At 42.3% G+C, this 26365-nt stretch overlaps 1 protein-coding gene across 1 annotated transcript in view; it reads left to right on the top strand.

Annotated features, from left to right (window-relative positions):
• The first annotated feature begins 2011 nt into the window (after window positions 1-2011).
• Window positions 2012-26365, top strand: part of LOC109997490 (adhesion G protein-coupled receptor A3) — a 197850-nt gene continuing 173496 nt past the window's right edge. Inside the window, exons 1-2 of the mRNA XM_065959473.1 lie at window positions 2012-2902; window positions 22212-22283. Of these exons, the coding sequence (XP_065815545.1) occupies window positions 2685-2902; window positions 22212-22283 (290 nt within the window). The 5' untranslated portion in view covers window positions 2012-2684. The remainder of the gene's footprint in view (window positions 2903-22211; window positions 22284-26365) is intronic.

Below are 26365 nucleotides of genomic sequence, written 5' to 3'. Positions count from 1 at the left end.
TGTATTCAGTTCAAAGCTAAATTTTCTTTCTCAGGCTCTGCAAGAATCTGCAGAAAAACACTTCTTCCCCTCCGTCTTCAGTCTGTTTCTGATGTTGTTCAAGTGCAGCTCTAAAGAAGCAAGCCATTAATTATCTGCAAGAGTCCAACGTTGTGTAACTGTGTCAGCCTGGTCACTTTCCAACTCATATTCTTTATTTATTGCGGTCGTTTCAGTAAATGTCAGCTTTACAAGTGTGTCCTTTACTCGTAAAGTGCCCTCGGCTTGCAGCAGCTTCTCACATCAGCTAATCACAGCAGAGCGATATGGATCTGATGCATTAACACAACACTGCAATGTGCCCTGAAAACAGAGGGGAGAATATTTATGATTCTCTAAATTACCAAGGGACAATCTGGACTAGACCAACTCCGTTTTATTTATTGTAACGGACATCTTCCTGTAATCCAAAGTGTTTTCAATATGTCACATAGAATAGAAGAAGTCAAATGTTTCAACCATGGGGCATCGATCAGTATAGTGTCCGACAACGCCAACTAAATGGCAACAGTCAAAACGACCCATGAAAAACAAGCAGCAAATATTAATTAAAAAGTAAATGAAAAGTCCAAAATAGCTGTGCTAAATTGGCTGCACAGCCAACACTCTATGCCTCGTTTTTAGACCCCATGGTCCTGACCCCGGGACCGGTTGCTGCTCCTTGTTGCTGGCCCTATAACTCAAACCACCTGACATAAAACCACCACAACACGGTCTTCTCTAAAGTCAAACATGATTCATTAGGTCTCATGGGGAGCAGAACACTGGGACCAAAGTCCCATCATGGGCCTTATTACTCCAACTATCTGACAATCCAAAGCCCAAATCACCTGTGTTGTGTAAAGGGCATTAGGTTACCTACAAAGCTCATTTAGCCCCGCTGCTAGCGTTAGCTCCATAAATCCTGGAGCTCCCCCGATAAAACCTCTGCTCAGCTGTCTAATCCCCCGGCGTGCAGGTCTAGGCCAGACTCACTTTAAAACGTCAACAGTAAATTCAACCTTATAGTCTCTGTCATCAAACTATGCTTTCTCTCCCTTTTAAGCTATAAATTCACTTCTTCTTCTCCCTCACTCTCTCGCTGCAATAATAAACTGTTCCACTGAGGGCCCCTACAGGCCTGGAGCATATACGTTGAATACTATGGATTTGCAGCGTTTTTCTGAGTGCAGATGTTTTACATTTCGTTTTGATCATGTGTCAAACGTATTTGCAACAGTCTTGGTGTTGTTTTGACATTTTGCTGAATGTTTCTATCATTTGAAGTGTGTTTCAGACGTTGTGTTTGTTGTTTGTTATGAATTAGTTTGACGTTTTTACCTAATGTATTTCGTTTCGTCTCTTGCAGGTCATTGCCCTCGTTGGCAATTGAAGATCCAACCCCTACACATTGAAATCTTCACATAATATCAGCCAAGTATTCCTAAAAGAAGCATTTTCTCACAACGTTATGGATTTATGGAATACTGTTTGATAGCCTATGATGTACTTATTCAATATATTTATAACATTATACAAAGACGTTTAATTTCATTTTGCATGTTGCAGTGTATTTGGGAAGACTTGTTGCAACTGTCCCCGGTCTCCCCTATTTTATCTAATTGATTTTATGTTGACTGTAATGAAATGATGTGTATTTGATATAATTCCTGGAACATAATAGGAAGAGAGAGCATTGTTGGGAGTGTTGCTGAGATACAGAAGTGATTCAAGGTTTAGATAATTTTCAGTTTTGCGTAGGAGCCATAGAAACAGGATACAAAGTGTTCCTCTGCAGCTGTGCTCGAGTAAATAAAGAGCATAAAACAAACAGTCTTCATCGCACAGTCTAAATGTTTGTGTTTGAGAAATCATTCAGTGCACACTGCTGCACACATCCCACAGTGGGGCCTTCAGGGACCCTCGGAGGTGACACAACGGAGTTTAATTTCACTGTTATTCTCTCCTGTGGTTACCGTCTGGATCAGATAGTTTTCTCTCTTTCACTGGTGCTTCCAGGTGAATAAACAGTTAAGAGTGATGAAGAAAAACATGATTTATTGATGAGATGTGTTCAGGTCTGTGTCTGTGGCCTCATGTGTCTATTAAAAGTTAGGAGCCCAAGCTGGAGCCTGTCAGCACTCAGCGGGGAGGGACTTTCTGGACACAAGTGCGCAACAAGTCCAAGGGCGCAAGAATCAGTGGATGATGAGAGAGAGTGACAGCACGCGGTGCAAAAGCTAATACAGCAGACGGATTATTGTGGATACTATACTTATCATTCTCAAACACGTGTTTTCTTCATGCTGTCGCTGGGACGGGAGGATGTGTCGCACTGAAGTTTTCCCGGACTTTGAAAGCGCGCCGTGGGAAGTTTTCCTTTCTCGTGCCGCGGCTCTGAAAACGGCGTGGAGGACTTTTTCTGACACAGAATGGCAAAGAAAGCGCGCTTCACGCCCCTGATGCTGCACTTTTCTCTCTGTTTTAGTTCCAAAAGAAGCGCTGAAGGTTTACAACTGTTTCTGACGCGGCAGGTGACCAACAAGGCGCGAGATCTGGACTTTATTGTCACCGGAGGCAGCGTGAAATTGTCCCGACTGGTCTCAGCAGTTATGAGGATATAACCTGAATATATCTAAATATACATAAGAGAACCTCGGTCCACCATGAGACCTCTGGTTGTTCTGTGCGTCATGCTCGCGCTGTGGGAGTCGAGCCTGAGCAACAGAAACTGTCCGGACCTGATCGTTGACAGCTGTCACTGCTCGGCGGAGAGGTCCAAGGAGCTGAGCCGGCAGCACGTCCGGGTCAAAGTGGTGTGTGATGATGTGGACCTGATGGACACCCTGCAGCCCAGCTTCCTCCCCAATAGAACCGTTTCACTGTGAGTAACTCTCATTTACAGCCTCTCAACACTGCCAACTATCTCTGATTAGGGGGCAATTTGTGCAGGAGAACCTGACTGAAGTTTGGACAAGCTTCAGATTTTCTCTTCTCGATTGATTGAAATAACTATTTGAGAAGAATTGCAAGCTGTCGCCGGATGATGGATTTTGCTTTGGAGCCTTGGAGCTCTCTAGATGCCCCCCTTTAAGTGACGGGACCTGGATTCGTTGACAAATGTGTCATGAATTGATTCCATGAGGTTTTAAACAGTTTTGACATAATCCGTCAGTGAGTCTTTAGAAAGGTACCACCCAAAATAGATTTAACTTCACTTTTAAAATATGAATGAGTGAAACCTTTATTGCTCCAAGGGGAATTTGACTTGCACCTGGAGCATAAACACACAATACAAGTGATAAGAGATGTTGAAAGCATATACCGGACACACAATAAAACCATTTAAAAAAGAAAACAATAAAGTGCAGAGTGCCAAGTTCAGTGCATGTAGCAAAGGACACAAGGCCTCTGTAGTCCTGATCCTGGTCTCTCTGCACCTGCGCCCTGAAGTCAAGACTTCATACTGAGACTATAGGGGGTGCAGGGCAGGCTAGGGTCCGCTGTAATCTTGTTGGCTTAATTCAGGATACTTGTCCATCAGATAAGAGATGTTGTTTTTCAGTTATCTTGCTGCCAAGTTACAATATTATAAGAAATACAATATATTTTGATATTATATTGAAACTCATTACATGAAATATTGGAAAAAGTTGCTATAACAACAGTTTCCATGCTGCAATGAAATTTCAGGAAAACAAAGCAAAAATGGTTTAAATTTGTAAAAATAAATGATTCCTTAACAATATAAACAGGTTAATAAATCTATTCTTTGTTTTGACACTCATCGAGTATATGACTTTAGCCTCTCCTCTAATGGATTCTGATTAAAATGATGAGCTTAATCTAAAAAATGACAAGGCACTGATTTTCTTTTCTTATTCCAGCATCTCCAGTCCGCCTTTTTAATTACTTCTCCTGTTGTTTTGCCACGTTGAAAACCCAACTATGATCAAATATCAACAGATCTGCCAACCTAAAATAGACAAAAAAAAAAAAGAAAAGAATAAAAAATAAGATACAGAAATCAAAGCCAAACAAAACTCTGCGATGCCAAATAAAGTAATGATGATGATGCGATGTAGTGAAGGCTAAATCCTCTTGCACCACAAGTTCATCTCAGTGAGAGTCTTTCTGTGTCTCTGTTGTCCATTATCTAAAATGTCTCTTGTCTTTGGACTGCTGCTCAGACAGAACAAAACACTCCAAGAGGACTGCGGGCTCTCTGCTTGGCTGAAAAAAAGTGATGGAAAAAAAACAATTAGGGTTATGTATCAGATTAAAATGATTATTATCACAACCTTTAGTTAATCGGGTCATCTCAGCGAGAAACCCTGATTACAGCAGAAGAGACAAGAGGGCAGAGATAAGACACACAGCAAAGACAAACAACACAAACACAAACACACATCCTCAAAGAGGCCCCAAAATGAAAAGTTTTAAAGTCATCCAGCTCTTTCGTTCAAGTCGCTCACATCACATGGACTGGGTACTGGGAGGATTTTCCCACAGTCGGTGTTTACTTGTGGGGTATCAGGAGTCACCCAGTCCTGGGATCTGATCTTACAACAACATTTTCAAATGTTAAAGGAGGCTGATGTACTGAGGCAGCTAAAACAGGACACATTTATAAACCAAAGTGATAGTTTGAAGTTGTCATCCTTCTTTATTACGCAGCAAACATTGGTATTTTTTTATTCAAAGATGCTGCACTAACACTCAGAAGAAGCTTCGTGATTATGCCATGTTTTTATTTTTTCCACACTGAACCAGACAACACGCCTCAGTGTGGGATTATAGGCAGCATGTCTGTTTTCCGGAAGCACACAGGTGAAGTGTAACAAACCAGCATTGGCATCTGGACATTTTAGACACTGAATGTACGGCAACCTGTGGTGTTGAAGAATGAGGCCGATATATAGAAGTACAAAAAAAGAGCAGCTCTGTTCAATTTTTGATTGAATCATCTGTTATCGTTTTATGAAGGATAAGGGTTATTTGTGATTATGGGCGTGGCTAATAGGGCCGGGGGTTTTCCCACAACCCCAGGATCACAAAACGTATCTTGATCAGAGGCAAAACATATCGTGATATACATTGATTTTGGATAATGACCTATCCTACACAGAGTTCACTACAACAGCTGTTCTTTATTGTTGAGAATAACAGCAGCGGATAAGGATCCTATAACTTATAACACTTCAATTCAGGTCAGCAGAGATCCTAGAAATACATTAGTTAATTCAGAGATATGGCTATGGTGTTATTGCTATCTGCACCATAGGTCAATTATCTTAAAACAATACATGCAGTAATACCAACAATTACATTATTAATTACGATATAAAAATATCTGAATCAGAATCGGTATGTTTCAGAATCTAATGGGAACTGAAAAAGAGTGGATTGGTGCATCTCTACACACAGCTAACTCTGTCGCTGGCGTAAAGTTGGAACTGCCTCCCATTTATTCTTCATACATTTGGGTGACGCAGAGTAAAGGAAAGTCGATCCACCTGGGGATGCGCAGCAGTGCATGTAGTACGGAAAAAGTCAGCCAATATAAAACACAGTGTTAATGTTTGGGAGCCAAAACTAATTTAATACTTGCGTGGCTATCTCTCTTTAAGGGAAATGAATTTGGAGTAATTGAATAGCCTCAGTCAAAGCAGTTTTTCCCCAGTGATTCCACTTTTACTGATTTTTATTCATTAGTTTGTGACATTTTTAGTTTTTTCTAAAAGAACGTGTGTTGCTTTCATTCTTTGTTCTTATTCTCCATCTGTTTGTGTCCCGTGTGAGGCATACTGAGCTGCATGTTTGTGTGACAGGTGCTCCATTAAAGGTGACTTTATTTGGTTAGGTTCAGGACTAGAAGGCATGTTGTAAAGTGACAGTGTCGTGCTTTACTGACTGTGTCCTTAAAGAATTTAGCTTTAGTGAGACTGCAGCTCGACCTGCCTGTACAAAGGTGCAACATTTTAGTCTTTTTCTGACAGCAGAAATGCTTACAATGCTGTGAAAGTTTGCTCTTTTAACTACATTGCTAATTGAGATCATTGCAAAGAAAAGTGTTGCTCAATGTTCTTCTTATCCCTGAGTCTCAGAAGCAGTGTCCCTCCTGTGTCAGCCACACTGAAGCCTCACCTGTCCTGTGTTGTTACACCTCCTCATGAATCTGTTCTCTTCAGGGCTGTTATTTGCATCCTATTCAAAGTTATTCAAACATAGATTTTGCACTTCAACAGGGAGAAACCTCCTTGAGTATTCATCTGTGCCTCTCTTGTAGATGAAATAGCACTTCAAACACTCGAGGGGTTGATAACTTCCCCCCTCTCTCTTTCTCTCTCTCTCACTGCAGGTGCACAGATTGACTTCTAGATTAACACACTGTTTTATTCTTGGAAACCTGAGTCCTGCCTTCTGAGTGTAACAGCGAATACTAAAAGTAAAGGCCCTCGATGAGTTACAGGCGTCCACTCATTCTGAACTAAGAGCACATTTGATTAATGGTAGCACTTTGCTTACTGCAATTTGTGTGGAGTGGTGTTTGCTTCCGTGTAGGCAGAGGCAGGGCGCTTTTGTTCCCGACGTGGGGAAACAGTTAAAGGCTTTGTTTTCTCTTCAGCGTTCCTCAAAGTGCTGCTGTTTGAGCCTGAAGGTGCTAACAACATTTGATTTTCAAAGTGGAAGATAAATAACACTCAAAGTCGAGGTTTTCTTTAAAACATACAGTAATGATAAAGCTAACAGGATGTCTCTCACAGACCTCAGTTAGCGTTCCAGGTGTGTGCGCTGTTCCTCCCCGAGTCCTTTTCCTTGGTGGACTAAATCTTACGGCTGAGCTCTGGCTGGCCAGGAAGCAGTTTTCCTGCATTAGGAAGTGTGACCTTTGTCAGGCTGAAGTGGCCTCCCTTCTCGCTCTTTTGTTTAGATGTGCTGTGCAAATAAACACATACATATCAGGGGAAGTATGCACATACCGACCTCCTCCTGTGGACCGCCCAACAAATCTCACAAATAGCTCTGATGATCTCACTTCACCGTCGACCGTGAGCTCCTTTACAGAGCCGTTTCCTCAATCACGGCTCGAGCACATTGGTGTCACGTTCAAGTGCCCCAAATGCCAAATCTTAATAAAGATGCAGAATGGGCTTTGTTGTTTTTCCTGCCTTCCTTTATTACTCGATCTATAAAAACGTTTATGAGGAACGAACCCTGCAATAATGCAGCGCCTTGAAAATGCCAAGAAAAACAACTTAACTGGCAAATGAAAAACATTAGCATGAATAAGTAAGATGAAATGAACTGTGCACGAGTGTGTCAGTAACTCTCTGTGCAGCACAACGCCCACCTGAGAGTTTCCCCTCGCCCCCCCCCCCCCCCCCCCCCATCATTCATTGGGAGGGGACCCTGACCTCTGACCTCTGTTGTAATGGTTTGAACCACTGTAGGTGACACCTGTTCGAGTCCAAGCACTAACAGGAGGACGCAGGGGATAAGGTGAAGATTGGATACAGATATGGAAACGATTTTGAATCCAAACATTTGACATTACAGCCCCCTCCTTTTCTTCTGAAGCAAGGGATCAGCCATTAGGGATACTCTTGATTTATGATTATGCACTTTAAGTGAAAAACTCCTCCAGTGTCAGAGGTAATGCCTCACAAAACAACAGGCTAGAATACTAATGTTACTTTAATGTTGTAACACATTATTAATACAGCATCAAAGTATTCAGCTATTAATTTACATTTTCTTGTACGTGGGTTCGTTTACTACACTGCAAGCTACAGCACGCTAGCACGAGCTAACCACCGGTGTTTGGCGCCTGCCTGTCCAACAGGAAGAAGGCCAACTCTGCATCCGCGGGGTGAAAGCCAACATCACTGTCGTTTTGGAACGCGTTTTATCTGCTTGGCCTTCCGCCTCACTATGATTACATTGCATTTTCTCTTCTTTGCTGCTACGTCCACATCTTTCATATTCTCCAGTTTGAGTCGTGTTCAATCGCTGATTTGTATCCACACCTTGGCGCTGTCACTGGCTGGAGGAAACACACCGGCTCCCTGTCCAAAAATGTCCCCAGTCAACCAAAACAATAAAATCCCGGCAGTGGACAGGGTCTCTGCAGAGACAGTCACCAAAGAGAAAAAAGAATCCTGCTGCTTCTCACTTTATCAGGTCAAGCTGATGCTTGTGTCAGTGCACATTTATAGCTCAAGCTGAGCTGCAGAAATGACCGGGACAGCCTTTGTGTCCTTGTAGCATTCACATTAAAGTGATGTCAAATAAAACCTATATGAGCCCTAACTTTTTAAACTGAAGCAGCTGTGGCTTGTGTACACTCAGGCAGACAGACCTTCAACCCCCGCCGCTAACTTTTTGACTTCTTTGTGGGGATTCTTTTCAAACAAACCAGCACCCTGCAAGGTTTTATTTTCTTAAAAGTTTGACATTGTTTTCTGGATGTTTCACATAGAGAGTGATGAGCCTTTAGAAAGTTGCACTGAAAGCTTTGCGTCGCGAGATATCCCGGGGGACGGCATTGGCAAAGTATAACCCACCCTATATCTCTTAATGGCATTCTCACCCAACTAACCAACCAATCAACAAATGCAATAATGGTGGGCTGTAGGCCGAGTGGTTAGGGCGCATGCCCAATGCATAGAGGCTGTAGTCCTCCAAGTGGGCGGCCCGGGTTCAAATCCAACCTGTGGCTCCTTTCTCGCATGTCAGTCCCCTCTCTCTCTGTCCCTAATTTCCAACTCATTGTGTGTATGTGATAAAGCCACACAAAAAGCCCAAAAATCAATCTTAAAAAAGAAAAAACAAAGGCAATGATGAATACAAGCCAATAAGAGACAGAATAGGGCGGGTCATGCCTGCAAAACATTTGCAGCATAGTATAGAATGATGAGCATCAAAGGGAATTTAGATGTGGTCATACAGTATGCAATGGAGACTGAAAAATAAGTGGGTGTATATGCTAGGGCTGTCATTTTGTGTTTGAACATTACCGTGTCATATTCTAAATTTGTGTACGCAGATGTGCAAACCCCGTGCAGCTAAACGGCACACTGGCTTAAATGTACTTTAGCCGCTGACAGTGAATCTTTCCTGTAGCATAATGAGCTCCTCCCAAAGCCTGCCTTTCTTCTGTTCCAAGTCGAGAACAAGGGCATATGGTCCGGGGCCTGACCCAAATCTGTAGGTGTTTAGCATAAAGCATCGGCCTCGGTGGGGCCCTGTCGTCATTATCATCGTCTTATTATCATGCTTTCTATGACAGACAGGAGAGGCTGCTTGTGGTGTCAAGAGAGAAACAAGGGCTGTGACTGGCTCCAAACCACTGAGGGACATGTCAGTCATCCCGCTGTTAGATAGCTGCTCGTTTTACATAACTTGCTGCTGCACTGTAGGCGGACACTTTGTGGTATCTTCTAACGAACGATCAAAGCGCGTTAGCATTGATCTTTGGGCTTCTTCATGGCTTGTCAGAGCTTTATCGGGTTTCTTTTCCTCAAATGTCTCTCTGCTTTCTCTCATTTTTAGTTTTTGTATCGCTCTAAATATAATTCTGTGTATTCTTTACTCCCCTCCCCGTTTTATTTTTCCTCGCTGTTATTCCTGGGGGGCTTTTTTTCTCGTCTGCTGAGGTTCTGTGTGTGCTCTACCCTCCTCACAGTTCTGAGTACTTCTGCATGAATATTTCATTGACGCGCACACACCGCCCGTCCGTATTCTCCTGTGCACTGCCTCGCTGACAAACCCTGTGAGTGCACACAGCATTGAAGCATTCTGAGCGTAAGACGTCTTAAATGACATGTCACACGTAAAGTGGCTGTTTATGGAAGCAGACGTGACCAAAAAAGGACCCTGACAGATCATGTTGTATCTGACACCTCAAGCTGCCAATTTTTTTTCTTTCTCACCGAGTCCCTCTCTCTTGTGCTTATCTCTCGTCATATGGAAGATTTAACAAAACAAAGGTTCATCTTTAGATGAGTGCACTCTCCAGTATCAGCTGTCGAAGCCCCAGAGGGCAGAATACTCTTAAATCCTTAACACTAGTACCTCTCTGCAGCAGCTAGAGCCAAGAGCGCTTGCCCATCGTGTCAACTGTGAGTTTGAGAGGCGTGAGGTCAGTGTGGCTCAGTAATGTTGCTACATGTTGGAAGCTGAAAGTCTCCTTAATAAGAAGTTATTGATTCATCTCTTAACCAGTGAAAAGCCTGCATTTTGTCAAGCCAATGCCACAAGGTTTTTCCCCAGGCTTCTGTTGATATGTACATAATCTCTTTACAAACTGATCAGTGGCCCTTTGCTTCAGAATATGAAGATTGAGTTTCCCCTCTAGCATCAGCTTGGCAGTTCAACGCTCTGCTGTCATGTTAGCCATAATAAATATCAGGTCTGTCAAACTGTTTGTTTGTTTAATCGGGATTATTTGCTGGATTGTAATAGTTAATCACAAGAAATCACATGTTTAAGCTCCATATTAGCAATGTATAGCACTTCCTATCAATGTCTTGATTTGGGAATCAAATGAATGCAAAGAAACCTACTTTATTATCTTAACTTTTAGATTTAATTTTTTAAACAACTGCTGCACCATTGTGGTCTAACTTAGACTGACTTGACTTAGAGGTTGGAGAGCTTCAAAGTTCTTATTCTGTGAAATAAAGCGCTTGTTTTTTTATTTGACTGACTTGACCGGTCGTCTCTCAACCGTTTGGTCAGGGGTTTGATCCCCAGCTCCTGCAGCAACATGTCCAATGTGTCCTTTGGCAAGACACTTAACCCCAAGTTGCTCCCGTTGCTTCGTCAACGGCGTAAGAATGTGTATGAATAGGATCAGTTACTTCTGATGATCTCTTTACTCAGCAGCCTCTACCATCAGTGTGTGAATGTGTAGGTGTGACATGCAGTGTAAAAGCACTTTGAGAAGTCAGAAGACTAGAAAAGAACTATACAAGCTCAAGTCCATTTAACATTTACCATTGAACCTGAAGGCATCCTTTAGACCCGAGTCTTCCACAATGTTGACCTGCAGTCAGTCAAAACTGAGCGATGTCGTTTTTTACAGGAAGCAATGTAAGCATCACTAAGGTGTGCCGGGAGGGAAAACAAAAAAACATGTGATCAATGCAGTTTATATAATGTGCACTTTATTGCGACAGCCCTGATACATATAACGTTTTGGCAAAGAAGAAAGTTTGCAACAATAAAATAGGACCGATTACATTTTCAAAACTGAGCTTGCTGACTTAAGTTTCTAATTGTATGACTTTTGTATGTAAAACTTGATTATTCTGAAATTGTGGCAGTTTGTTTGGCAAGTGGAAATGTTAAGCCATTGGGTTGGGTTTGGATGAACACTTAGACATGCATGACAGGTTTGGGATTTCACCGTTTATGACCTAACTAAAGTGTATATGTAACATAAGCAGCGTATAAGGGACTTAAATAACACAACTTCTCAAGATGTCATCGTTGACGTTGATTTTAGTTTCACTTTTTTTTTTGACCCCGTCATTCTTTCTATGTCCTCTAGCTTAAACAAAACTAAAAATGATAAGCTGTGGGACATGGGTCCAATATAGAAGCTATAGAGGGGTACCTACAGGCTGATATTTTGACTTTGTTGGGCCCCAGACTAAACTGTCAACAGGCTCTATATGGCTTTTTAGATGGGCAGTCAGGAGAGCCCTGTAACTACCGCTCATGTGTCGTGCTTTGAGAAACAGCTGATCAGTTTACATATCCACTGATGGAGAGTTCATGACCGCCGCCGGAGAGAGAGCAGTCAGTAAATTGTTCTACAAACCAAGAATGTGTCAAAGCTCCAGACGCAGCATCTAAAAATATGAAGTAAAGAAAAAAAACACAGAGACTGCCAAAGATACTTCTCTGCTATGCTCTCCCCACACCGCTGAGTAAATACTTAAGTTACTTAAAGCCTCATAAATCTGGGAGAGCACAGGAGGCCAACTTGGAGGCTTGTTGTCATTCCTTGTTTCCTGACTCATTGTAAAACAAGGTGATTAAAAGCCTGACGGGGCTGCTTCTGTTGCAGGGTGTGAGCACAGTGGGAAACACATTAGCTCTGCTGTCAGTCTCACAGGAGTGTTTGGCAGGCCTTTATCAGCGTCGTGTGCGTGCGCGTGCGCGTGCGCGTGTGCGTGTGTGGACTGCTAGATACAGAGAGTTGCTGTGTAAGTGTCTGTGTGCAGAAGTTTAACTTGTGTCAGTGTGCAGATTTGTCACTCAAATGCTTCCTTACCTCATCCACTTGTTGCTTGGCTCCTTCATTGTAACTCCCAGATAACACTTCTTAATGTGACATAATGTAGAGCTTCATACTTCTGACTTACTAATGATTTCATGTAGCTTTAAGGTTTTAACTCTCTGATGTCCTGTTTAGTGATAACAGGAGATGGTTGTGTACTTGATTCTGTTATGTTTTCCCGCTCGCCTGAGCAAATATTTTTACATGGAAAATTAACAACTGAGAACATAAGAAGTTCAGTGAATGTGACTTTTTATTTGATACGCAGGTCACTAGAAAAGCTGCCAGAGGCCAAACACTCAAGAACTTTTTAGTTTTACTAAACTCACGTTATATACTTGGTTTGTTGGGCGGCAGTAGCTCAGTCTGTTGGGACTTGGGTTGGGAACTGCAACCAGTAGCCGGTTCAAGTCCCAGTGCAGACCATGTATGGAAATGGGTCTGGTAGCTGGAGAGGTGCCAGGTCACTTAATGAGCACTTCCCTTGAGCAAGGCACCGAACTCCCACCCGCTCAGGAGCACTTGCTGTGGGCCGCCCCCCCTCACTCTCCATTAGCACTTCCATAGGATCCTGATTCATAAATAAAGTACATGTTCTTCCTCTATTTGTGCCTTTTCTCCCATTGCAGTCTATACAATGAAAGTGTGTGCCTCAGGCAGATGTGCTCCTCTGTCAGAGCCCATGTGAAGCTCCTTCCATACGAACATCTGTCGGATAGCCCTGAAGCAGAATCTGTTTCCTGCCCAAGGTCACCGTTAGGAGATATGAAATCTGTTATTATGGCTGGCCGTGTCAAGAAACTCGATCTTCTAAAATAACACAGGGTTTGGCAGTTTGAAGAGAAGTGGTTTGAAACGTCGAGGCCAGCGGATCTAAAATGTTTGTAATAGTTCACATTGTGATCTTAGCTGCTCGCTCGGTGTGTAGGATGGACTCAGTCAAAGCTATTCCTGGTTCTGCTCTCGTGTAATAATATAGTCGGTTGTCTCTGGTGCGTGGCAGGCCGGTGACTTTTTTTTGGTTAGACCTCGTGGAAATATCCCGGCTGTGGTGTGGAGAGACGGCTCCTGTTTGAGGGGAGAACTGATACGGACCATGTGTTGAACCTCTCGTCCTGTAGACTCACAGCCAGAGGACGGAGAACTCTGTGACTGTGGGGCTGCAGGTCTGGATCACTTTCATTAATCTGCTGATTACTTTGTCCTGAAAATGCCTTTAATAATAATAAAAATGTCCATCTCAACACCCTAGAGCCTTAAACCAAGGAATATTGAAAATCCTCACATTGGAGAAGATGAAAATGTGAACTATCAACCGAGGAAAAACATGAATGACTGTTTCAAAGAACGATGAGGTAATGAACTGCTTCTCCAAAAAGACTGGAGCATGTTTTGGATTCCAACGATGCAAACATCGCAACTTCAACGTTTTGAACATCAAAAAGCCAAGAAAACATTTATTTTAACGACTTTCTAAAATATACTGTTAAATCTTTCCCTAAACAACAGTAACTGGGAAACCGCTGTCTCAGCTTTATAAACCAAGTGTGTGCATTGACCAATATAAAGTTTCCGCAGTTTGCTAGAAAAGAGATGTTAACCACTTTCTGTCACTAAAACGTATTGTTTCAAATATCATTATAAATTTAAGAATACAAGATACAAGAAAGACAAGCTGACATGTTGCAACGGTAAACAAGGGAGGCGGGACTTTACACAGTGGATTATTGAAAAGAAAACATTTGTGCATTTGTCTTATTTAGAGTCGCAGGAAGTAAAACGAGCAAGAAGTTTGCAAAATTTAGATTTAGAGAAAAAGCAGAAACTGCACACAGTCTTATTGGGAGATTTGTGATGCAGCATTCAGAGGATGTTAACTGGTGGTCAGAGAACACGTCTGGCTCTTGCTGGCACTGGAACACATGCAGGCGTTACATGAACCATTTGCTGCGGCCCACAGAGACAATGCTGAATCACTCCTCCTTCATTGTGGGAGCTTATCCTCACAGAACATAATTGATAATGTAAATAGAGAGCTGCTCGGCTGCTCCACAAGTTTGTCATGGCTTGTTTACATAATGTTCAATTCTGTTTTTCCTGTGATTTCCTGGACATTACCCAGAAGCCTGAGAGAGGCATGCAGAGGTCGGCGAGCAGACGCACACACACACACACACACACACACACACAGAGCACAGGACACAGGACACAGGACACGCTTGAGTTTCCACAAACAGAGGCTGCCTGTCCCGGAGTGGGACGTCCGTCCGCAGAGGGAGGTACAGCAGTGAGGGGGGACAGAAGGGAGACATGGGACAGATCACAGTGACAGCTTTAGTATCCCATGATCTCAGCGTTATCTACATTCACATTGTCACACCGTCCATGCTGTGTGTTCATTTAACCCTTACAACCCTGCAATAGAAACAGTCCACCAGTGCATATACAAGTATTATTGCTTATTCTGACGTCATTCCCTTGAAAACGACTTCCTTTCCCTAAAATCTTTAATGTACAACCTAAGCTAAGTCAATTAAACATTGCTATTTATGAGAGCATTGAACTGAAGTCTTAAATGAGATGATCTAACATATCTTTTCATAAATAGATACACACTAAATATTTTGAGCCAAAAGTTTAAAGTAGAAACAATTTCCAAGCATTTCGTACAAATTCAAATACAAGTACAAATAGTTTTTTGGGAAGAGTGTCGAGGTGTTCTGCAAAATTTACATTGTGACAACATTTGTATTTTCTGTCTTTGCTTACAGCTGCAAACGCTCGGCAAGAGCTAAAAAGACTTACATTAATTAATCCAAAAAGCACCTGCAGAAGTCAAATTACATTGCAGCACATTGGGTATTTTCACATGAAAATATCTGTATTTTCTCTTCCTGTAAAACTCTTGACCTCAAGGTCAATAGGAAATACGTCAGTACAGGGCAGTTGGATAGTCTCCTTGTTTGTTTCATGGGACTTAAAGTTGTTTCGGCTGTAACTGAGTGTTTGCACTTATCGACCCCTGTATGTTTTTTCTTTATTGTTCTGGCATTTCTGAGAGTCTCCGTAAGTTTTTAAAATCCACAAAACAATCAAAAGGTTTTGGACATTATGCTTAAACTTCTAATTTTATTGATGCAGATCAATTCAAACACGAGTACAATTTAAAGCTGCTACTCTGCAGTCGTTGTTTATTTTACTGGTGTTATGTAAAGCTATCAACAATAAACCTACAATGTAAGGTTGTGACAGGTGAAGACTAAGGTTTCTGTTGCAAAAGGAAAGAAGCTATTAAAGTTTTATTTTATATCAATTGAAACACAATAATGCAAACAACGATCTCCCTTGAAGGCTTCATATGAGACCCTGCAGCAGCTCAGGTTTTAAAGCTGTGCAGAATGAAAGAAAAAAGTCCACTCGGCCTCTGAAACTGTTCTGAGGGTTTTGTTATTTTTCAATAAATCTGTGTGAGAAATATTGTGAAATTGACCTGAATAGTTTCTCACCATGTCCAGTTGACTCCACGCTGGCTTCTATCTGCTGCAATTTTCTGCTCTCTGAGAGCTTTGTGTCAAGATGAATCTAAACTGACAGAAGCCCAGCAGGATATTGATGTCTGGATCAACAACAATAAAAATCTATATGAAATGTTGTTGTACTCTTTTGCCTCCCTAAATGGCCGTCTGTAAATCCTGCGTTCCATTCCCACAAAGCTGAAGTCATCTGATTGATTTGTGAGGAAAGAAAGTTGAAATTTAAAAGCTCCCACATGTTTCATTCTGTCTGCTGACCCCCCCCACCAGCAGCTGTACCTGGACACAGCAAGCCTGAGAACGTTTGATTTATAATGCATGCTCAATCATGAGTATGCTCTTATTATAGATTATACAATAATCTGAGGATAACATCTTTATGATTGACCTTCCAAAACCAAAAGACAGGGAGGTGTGCTCAGACCAACACCAAAGCTAACTTTAAATTCCTTCTGATTTCGTATGAATTCATCGCAAAGATGCAAATATGCAAGAGGTGATTATGCATATTGTGGCTTTTTTTTCCTCATGCAAGATGACGTTTTCATGTCGGGCAACATATCTTGAGACACCATTAAGCGTCTCCACACATGCTGAGATTGCAACATTGATTTGATATCTTACAAGACGTGAGAAGATAAACAAGATATCAGGATTTGTTACTTTTACAAATCTGCCTTGTGGTGTAGTTATTTCAGCATCCTTTCAACCCGTTTCTTGTTATTGAATCAGCATAAAATCTGTTTTATTTAACCAGATGTCGGCCTACAAGGGACTTCTTAGATACAGCGAAACTGCCTCTCAGCAGAGACAGATGGACAGGAGCTCCACAGCTGAAACAGAACACTGGTAGCTGGTAGTACATCAGAGAAATCCTGGTACTGATCCAAGCTCATCAAACTGGGACCTGGCCAGCCTCAAGCTGGAAGCAGCTGGAAAGCTAATCCAGATTATTGAAAGGAAACTAAACTAAAAAAATCACATGAAAACACTGATTGTTAAGTGGTACATCTTACCCTCTTCCTCATTGGTTACTTGGCTTATGGGCTTTACAGGTGCAGTACAGTAACTACAGGAGGAAGTGCTTTCTGAATAATAAATTTTCAAGGTCAATAATAACCTTTTTATTTCCTATAGTAACCTGTTCATGCTCAGTACTATCTGACTTATTCCACATTTGGACACCACATGTTTTGTTGAATAAGTTTGAACCTGTATAGTCTACATGATTTTCTCAGAATCTTACTTTGTGGACTCAAATGTAAAAAACAGTCTTGATGTTGACACACATTTGCTGACACATGTTTGCGACCATCCTGGCCTTTAGCTGAGAGGGGACTTCCTATTTTCCATCCTGCTTTTCCTGCCAAGACAACGGTTATCACTCTGGGGACAGATAGGTACTTTCCCCAAAGATCATGCAGAAGCAAGCTTGTTAAATTTACTAGCACAGTATACTGGCACTAATGCAGTTTGGAGTATTTTTTCTGGTCTTTTTCATCTAGAAAAAAAAAAACGACTTTCAATCAAATGTATGACCACATGAACCGCATGTTTTGCAGCTAGATCGCATGTGTGTGTTTGTGCAGTGTGAGAGTCTTCACTGTGACATTTTCAGTGCCCACACTCGGCTCTCCTCCCCCAATAGTTTGGCCAGCAATCTGCCCGTTCAGCACAATGCATTGTGGGAGCGCACTGCTTAATCCTACTGCTAGGATAGAGAATACGTTTCCTGCAGCCATAACGAGCTCTCTGTCGTCACAGAGGAGAGCGGTGACACATCCCAATTACCTCCTGCACCTAAAGCAGGCCAATCACTCCCTGAAACCTTGTTCAAGGAAGGTGGTGGAGGAGAGACGGAGGGATCTGACCTTGTGCTAGTGTGTGTGAGAGAGAGAGAGTGTGTGTTTTCAGTGCTGACAGGAGATACACAACATCACACATGCAAAGAAGGGCTCCTGCCTGGAGATGACATGGACATGCACAAAGCGACAGCGTCAAAGACACAGAGCAGCCCTGCCTGCAGCCGATGATTTAAGAGGAGGCCGGAGCGATCAATATTTCAGCAGATATGAAATCCAGAAATGCCATCCAAGGTGTATTTAAAATGATGTGAGAGTGGGCTGTAGAATAAACGGAATATAAATCATGAGCATCGTGTCCTGTTGAACCACAGCTTACAGCTCTGTGAGACATCGTGTGTGTGTGTGTGTGTGTTTCTGTGAGGAGACGGAAAGCAAGGTTTGAGAGGAATTTAACCGAAGTGAATTTGAACAAAAAAAACTAAAACAAATGTTTTCTTTGGACTTTAGTTGAAGTGGATATCAGCAGGCATCCACTGGTTTTCCACTGTTCTTTATCTGTAACATGGCATCCTGTTGTCTCCAGTGTGATCAGCATTTCTTACCAGCTGTCGTTATCTTTTCTTTTGTCTTGTCATTGTTATCTGTAAAAACTCCTGATTCAAACCTCTGCCTTGCAGCATTATCGAGTCCACAGAATGCACAGATTTGCTGAAATGTGGTGCCAAAGAAAACGTCTGCTTTAGACGAACCGTAATTAAAAGCGTCATCACAAATTGGTTTGTGTAAGAGCGCTGTAAAGCCACAAACCTTTCATCCGGCTGCCACCATCTTTGATATTTGGGGCCCAAAGTGACCACATCTGGACAGGAAGTCGCAGCTGAACGATTTTTTATTGTGCTTATAAACTGCCAAATTCTCACCTCTTAACCTGGCAGATTAATCAGAGCAATGTGTATCCTTGTTTAGCACGGGCATGTGGAGGTTGGAAGGCTGGCGGCGATAGCACTGCTAACGCTAGCCACGCTCTGCGAACCAAATTACATAGTTAACCTGCAGACCATTTTAAATACATTTTTTTGCCTATTTTGATTGTTTTCTGAATGTTTTCTTACTTTTCGGTGAGTCTGGATTTAAATTTGCATTTAAAGGCAGGGTTGGTAATGTCCTCCTGATCCACTTTTTAAGATTTTGGTGGAAATTGTCTTTAGGTCCTGACAGAAATTAATAACTCATGTTCTCTGAAAAAGGAACGAAGAAAATCCGTCAATTCAACTTTGACCAATGTCTGCCTCGAGGAACCAATCTGATTAACCAATCACAGCCTCCCTGTCTCCCTGCTCGCTCTCTACCCCTTGTGTGCACGAGCCCACACTCAAAGAGTTTCACTTTTTTTTTTCTTTAATTGACATACAAATTATTTGCCTCAGAATATCTCCGCCAAGGTAAAGCAATTAAAACATTATTTTTGAGACAGCCTTGAAGTTTGTCTGGTGGCTCCAGTAAGTTTTTCTACCACCCCAGGTGTTATAGTTTATTAATCAAAGTGGTACTCTGTCAGCTTTCTCCAAATGTTTGCCTGACTGACCAACATCTCCTGTCATCAAAACGAGGACCATTCAGAGGTACAGATCCATTGTAAAAAGTCTGATCCTTTTCCATCCTGTATATATTTTTTGCAGCCTGTCAGTTGCTGCTTTTAATTTGCTTCATGTAATATATTTGTTGTTGTTTGAACAGATTTACACACTTGTTAGCTTCCTTCTCCTGAAACCACACAAACCCCGTCTTAAGCCTCCTGTGGCACACTTTAGTACCTGCACAGTCCTGGTTCATCACCGTGTCTCCGTCACTAACTTACTCTCTGGTGCTTAGTTTGAGTGTGTGAGCAGCTTTTTTTTACAGGACAAACAGTGAAAGTTATTTTCCGGGTGGATGAGTTGACTTGATCTCATGTCTCTTACACTCGAGCAGAAGGTAACACTGGCCATATGCAGTCTAACAAGTCACTGTGGGATTTAAACACAGCACCAGACTGGACTGTGTCCTGTAGTGTGTTTGAGTAGTTACATCTTCTCTTGGTTTGTTTCTATGTTTGTTTTTGGATTAGTTTTTTTTAACAAATCACTGGAACCCTTTCATTCAAGCTGTTGTGACATTTTAAAAACGTATAACTTTTCACACATCAAGTCGTATTTATTGTGAACCATAACAATATTTATTTCAATAGCTCATGTTGTTTTACAGAATGTGTAGTCAGAATGGCTTTTTTCTCATATGCCCTGTGTCCACCTAGCATTTCTATCTGAGCGTCTTTTTAAAAAACATTTCCGATGAGTAGAGAGCCACCAGGAGAAAACGTGCAGCGCACACTCCGCACAGCGTCTTTTTTTTTTCCAGGCGCTCTACATTTTTTGTGCTTCTTCCTTCTTCTTTCAACTTTTCAGAAAGGCGCCTAAAGACTAAGTCTTGTACCTCCTCCTCGCTCCTTGTCTGCTGGAGTGAAAATGATCTCAAATTTAAAACATACAATAAAAAGTAACAAAGCAGTGTCGGTCGTACAGCGATCATTGTCAACAATCTGTTGTCATAGAGACAGGATGGATGTGCAGCGCTTTTCCTCTCAGCGCACAAACGCTTCATGCAAACACTCCCGAGCGCACAGCCAGCACTTTTCTGCCCGTAACAAACGCCAAGTGGACACGGGGCCTTCCATTGTCTTTACATACAAGCTTACACAGCACCACACCTATGAATCATTGTTGTTCCAAGAAATGGACACATTTTTGTACAATGTTTAAGCATTAATTATAAAGTCTACACTCTGGCATATAGCCGCTGAAAAGTTACATTGAAATTATAGCGTGAGGGACCAAGCAGTAAGACATGAGACACAGGAGTACATTTAAAGAAAAGTTGGGTTTTTATGTTACCCAGCAAGGAAAACCACTTAACTAAATACAAGGAAAAACTGATGAAACCCAAATCCCCCCGTGACATCAGAGGGCATGGTCTGCTCCAACCAGCTGCCTCCAGCATAAGAGCTATGTCTTGGCCACACCTTTTGCTCGGATCAGGAAGTTCTCTCCCCAAACATTAAGGTAACTCAAGAAAAAGAAATAATGACAACAGACATGAGGGTTTATTATTCATTGAATGAACTGTAGGAACTAAATGTAAGAGTTAACTAATAACATATCAAAGTAACTGTGTACATGGTTTGTGTGGTTGACTGGAAAATCAACACGTTAGTGGAAAACTAATGAGGTAAGAGTGATATCACCTGTTTGAATCAATTACTGTAAACACTTAAACAACTTATTAACTCTGTTTCGTAAACCTGACTATGGATGTGTATTTGCACATGTTTTGCAATATTGATCCTAGTTTGAGCACGTTTCTGCTCGTGGAGCTTATTAGAAACATGCAGAGGCTTTTTAGGTCGGGTACAATCACTTCTATCTGAACCACTTCTCTTGCCCGCTTCCATCACTGCAACACCTGTTGGTTTGACCTGATAACTGCTCTCATATCAGGCAAACCGAGGGGCGTCCAAAACGGCCGTGTGGGGGTGTCTTAAAAGCGCCTACCTTCTCTGGTCCAAACAAATCCAGAGCATTCAGGACCAGAATCTAAAGTTAGAAGGAGGACATACTGGCTGCTGCATTGTTGTCAGAGAAGCCAGCACTTCAACATAGCATGTTTCCTTAATGTCTGATCAGATAGTAAGATACCTTTATCATTTCAGTCAGCAGATATCTTACTAATTAGACCTTTAATAAAAGGTCTTTGGCTTGTATAATATCAAAAGCCCTCAAAGGTATAGAAACAGAATTGTGTATATTCAGGTTTATAGTATCCAGGTCTGTCTTTTTCACTCTGTTGTGTTCAGGTTCAGAGGAGAGCTCAGGTCCCAAGGTCCATGTAGTGTGCTGAATAATGTGACGAAATATTGTGTGTGTTTGTGCCTTTCCAGGTTTTTCTGTCCTAGCACTGTTTTTCTCCCACTGCCAGACAAATGCATCATTCATAACATAAAGTGTCTCACCTTGATAATTCATCAAAAACAGAAGCAAAAAAAAAGGGAAAAAGGTGTCGACTGTCAGTGGAAAAAGTCTAAATGGAGGCTCAGCCTTGCCTGTGAATATTAATCCATCACTTAGAGATCCCTGTGGTGCGTCTCATTGATTTGTTTACTGTTGTAATGTGAGCAATGGATGATTGAATTGTGCTGAAGCTGCGTTTCTTTAAGCTTTTCTATTAGGGCCGATATTTGACATGCAGGAGTGGAGGGCTGGGGTGGAGTTGGATCATTACCCATCTGAACCACAAACGGCCATAAACAAGACAGAGACGTGGCCGGGATGAGAAATTTACAGCTACAATCTCATCAGGCATAAATCCTTATCTCGCTGCAGCATATTGACAAGCAGAGGATAAACAATTTAGCAGCCATTGGAATAAGTAATTTCCTGCAGCTCTGTTTTAGTGAGATTTACAAATGTGTGCCTCCTTTTACTCGCTCTGTATGCTCAGCTCGTCTTCTCTCCCTCATATCTCCAACAGAAACCTGAGTAACAACAAGATCTCCCTGCTGAGGAACGGCTCCTTCTATGGCTTGGCTGCGCTGGAAAAACTGTGAGTGGCTAAATCAAACTCTCTTTACTTGTTTGTTCTCCCCTGAGTCCTAATAGCTGTCATCACTGGAGCCGTGTCGCTCTGTCACAAGGGGGAAAAAAGGCAAAATGTGGGACATGGTGGGAATAAAGAGATCCTTGCAAGAGTTTACTCTACAGGAGCAGCCACTTTTCACTACCCACTCATCAATATGCAGCTTGGCCAGTTGCCCTCCCTTTCCAAGTAAGATGCTTGAGATACCCAGCTTATTTCTTATTGCAACGTTGGGTCAGCAGACATGTGACCTTCATTCAGGAGATTCAGAGGAGATTCAGAACTCTTCAATCTTAGAAAATACAGGCAGACTGCCCCTGAAATCTTCCCGAGTTTTTTTTTTCACATTTGCAACTCACAGCAGGAACAGGAGAGTGATTCTAAGGAGGAAGGACAGGAGATAAAAATAATGACGTGGAAATGGCGGACAACCCTGAAATGATGAAGAAATAGTGGACGAAGCAACAGAGTCTGAAACTATAATGACCGTTATTGCCTTTATATCACAGTGACATGAAGTCTGACATTTTTCAACAAAGCATCAACAAAACGCAGCAGTTTCATGTCATGATATTACATCGGTCTCAGGAAATAAGTGTCTTCCTCCCTTAAATTGTTAACTTTCCTGAATATTTCCTGCTGCATTCTCACATCTGCTCACCCCGACTTCAAGCAGAAATTTTACCAGGGGGCTGGCAGAAAAAAATCCAGGTACTTTGGACCTCATGCTTCACCTCTATTGCCACAATAAATCTCTCCAAAGGGATAATATACAGCATCATATAAAGGCCTTAATGCAGTGCATAGACTGACTGCACTGAGTCTGTGTCAATGAGCTTCACATCACATGTCCCAGAGGTCTGCATGTGATCGGCCTGATGATGAGCACGATGAAGGCTACCCCGTGTGCCCCCCCGAAGTCAGCTATTGATTGCTTTAACCCTCGTCCAGCCCTGCGATCACTGGCTCTCCACCTGATGGTGACACCGACATCGGCTGCTGATGAGCAGAATCAGAGAGGGGGAGGGGGGGTGCTGCTGAAATCACACAAAGAGAGAATGGCTTCATAAGTCTCTCCCTTTCAGTCAGTCATCCTCAGATGTACGCGCACACACACACACACACACACACACATGGCGACATCAGTGACTGCTTTGAATATTATTACAGTCAGTCGGCCCCTGTCTCCCCTGACTGCTTGACAGTTAAACTCATATGTGAATAATGTCAGTGGAATAATCCGGCTCCTCTTCCACTCCTTTTTGGGCGGCAGCTCGGCCTGCAGGATGATGTCACCTGTCTCCCCGGGCCTTATTAGTGCCATTAAACCTTTCCACCTTCAGCCCTGCCGCTCCTCTGTGATAGAGTGATGATTACGAGGCTTTTAAGGACACTCAGTGAGAGGTTTGTGGAGGCTGACCTCTCGGAGCAGCGGTGTGATGTCCTGTCCCTCCTTTCACCTCGCTCTCTGGGTACAGCCTGTCCGCCCGTCCGTCCGTCCTGCCACATGCAGCACTTGGCAGGGATGTATTTTCCTAGCAGTTGATGCAGAGCCAGGTATCGTCAGTGAGTTGAAAGTGGCGGCCAGCTGTTCCTTCGTCTGGCCCAGCTGACTGACTTCCTGCCTCACTGACTGACTCTGAGTGCTGTGCTGAATCGGCAGCTGATTGACAGGCTTAATAACGCATGTGTTTGTGTTTGCAGCTCTCAGGCTGCAGCTGTGGAGCTTTTCAAGCAGAAGTAAAAACATGAAACACTCTCCTCTTTGTATGAGATGGAAATGAAATAACTAAGAAAACAGTTTTTTTGTTTATTAAAGGGTTTGTTTTGCCCAAACTGCTCAACAGATTTTCTCATTTACTGCTGCTGGTATCAAGTCATGCAGATAATTTTGGTTTAATTTGTCTTTGCTTTGAGACATGTTTCTGCCTCCATCCCAACACAGAGGAGGTGATGGGAGTGTCACTGCGTTCAAAAGTTAAAACGAGTCTACACAGCTCTGTAAAACTTTTAAAGTTTCACCAGTAAAACAAAAGGGCCGTTGCTCGAGCTATAACAAGCACCCAATATCTGCTACATGGATCAGAATACAGACCCAAGTACAATGTTGTTGTTTGACAGAATCTATTTCTTGGCTTAGCATTCACTTTATGGTTGTATGAATGTCATCTCACATTGTACTGATGGATTGTTCCCGACCAAAGCTCTTGACCTGAGTGCTCACCCTGTACATGTTAGAACAGGACGGAGCGTTTTCAATAAAGTTTAATCAGAAAACTCCCACAGATTAAAGTTGAAGTCACATCTCTGTATATTTCAGTCTTCTAGTATGAGCGACTCGAATGCAAACGCCGTCAAAAACACTGTTGCTCCCTCATACACACACTCGGCATCAAACACAAGCTAGCAAATATTCCTTGGTGGTTGGAGGTCTGCAGCTATTTCCTGCCAAAGTTTCTCTCGTTAGTATCCTTTGTTAGGAGGGGGAGGGGGGGGGAGACACACCGAACAGGCATACCTGCTGTTGCCATGGTGCTTTCAGAGGCTGTCTACACTTTTGAGCAGGCCTAATCAAGAAAAACAAAAGCCCCTGAATATGTCTATCAGTAGGGCGGCCAAAATGTCAAACTCATCCACCGGCTGGGAGCAGCTGATCGGGGTGTGATAGGCCCTCATGCCATCCCTGAACACTGCATGAATGAATGAATGAAGCGCGATCCAAATTCAGCCCTGACTCAGAATCAGTCTGCCGCTCAAAATCACTGTCACAAACAGCCTGAATTGGCAGTGTATGCCCAGCCGTCATGTCATGGTATTTAAGCACTGTTTTCATGTTCATATTTCGAAGTGTAATGTTCCTGTTTGAGAATCCCCAGCCGGGACTGACCACAGCTGAAACACTGACCTGTGTTTTTGTCCACTGATTATTTGAGCACTATATATTTAGTAGATGTCCAACATATAACATATATCAGATGAAAGGGGTGAATGTTTTTCCTGATATACGGGCAAACAAGCCCTCTAAAAACTGCACAAGGAGTAATTTTGAATGCACTCAGTGTTGTAGTATTTTTTCTGCAGCTCATCAAACCTGACTAGGTGCTCCATCCTTACACTTATCATCATCATGGCATTCAATTCCAGAGCAAAAGCACATCAGCAACTTTATTAATCCCCACAGGAAAGCTCTCTAATGGGATTTGCCTGCTCAGATAGTGTCCTCTTAATGGATCCCTGTATGTTGGATGATGGCCTGGATCCCCCCGTATGGACACAAGCCCAGTGCCATCAGCCAAACTGGGTCCCATGGGAGTAAAGCGGGAACAAAGCCTATCTCTGTTCTCTGGTCAGGACACTGAAGCTTTTGCTGCTTCATCATGGGTTCCCACCGCAGAGAGCCCGCAGTGTGGGAACCATCTGTGTGAACGCACCAGGCTGGCACACTCTCAAACTGATTACTCTGCAACAAATTTCAAATGTTTTCATGAATACTTTAGGTTATACAAAAATATCTTATTGAGCCAAAAGTAAAATATCTGCACAGAAAATACTGTGTGTGCTGCTGAGTGTATTTTTATATTAATATACTTTTCAAACAGAGGATATAACAAGAGGTTTATTTTAATGTACATGTTCCACTGGTTATTTTTTTTAATTTCCCTGTTGAAATTAAAAAAAAACATTTCAACCAGATAACTTATTCCTGCAACAGATGGCTAAAGCTTTTCTCTTTTGCGTTTTTTCTCTTTTTATCTGGTTGTGTGTTGGATGATGAGATCATTACCAGGCTCAAATCCAGGTGTTTAAAATCTGAAAAGCCACCTCCAGACCCACTCCTAAATCCTAAACTATAATTGGCTTTTTTGCCTTGTTAGAGGCGGGACTTGTGTGAAAATCAATTATATGGGCTGATTTGCACAGGTTGCTTGTAGCTTAGCTTAGTTTAGCTTAGCTTAGTTTAGCTTAGCTATCACTGGGGCACATTTCATTTTGTCAGGACTTAAAACTATCCCTAATGAAATATGTATTTTTTATGAGTCCCAAAAGAA

This window comes from Labrus bergylta, chromosome 10 (assembly GCF_963930695.1).
Source record: "Labrus bergylta chromosome 10, fLabBer1.1, whole genome shotgun sequence".
Classification (NCBI taxonomy): domain Eukaryota; kingdom Metazoa; phylum Chordata; class Actinopteri; order Labriformes; family Labridae; genus Labrus; species Labrus bergylta.
Note: the sequence above shows the minus strand (reverse complement) of the source record. Positions and strands in the feature narration are given on the sequence as shown.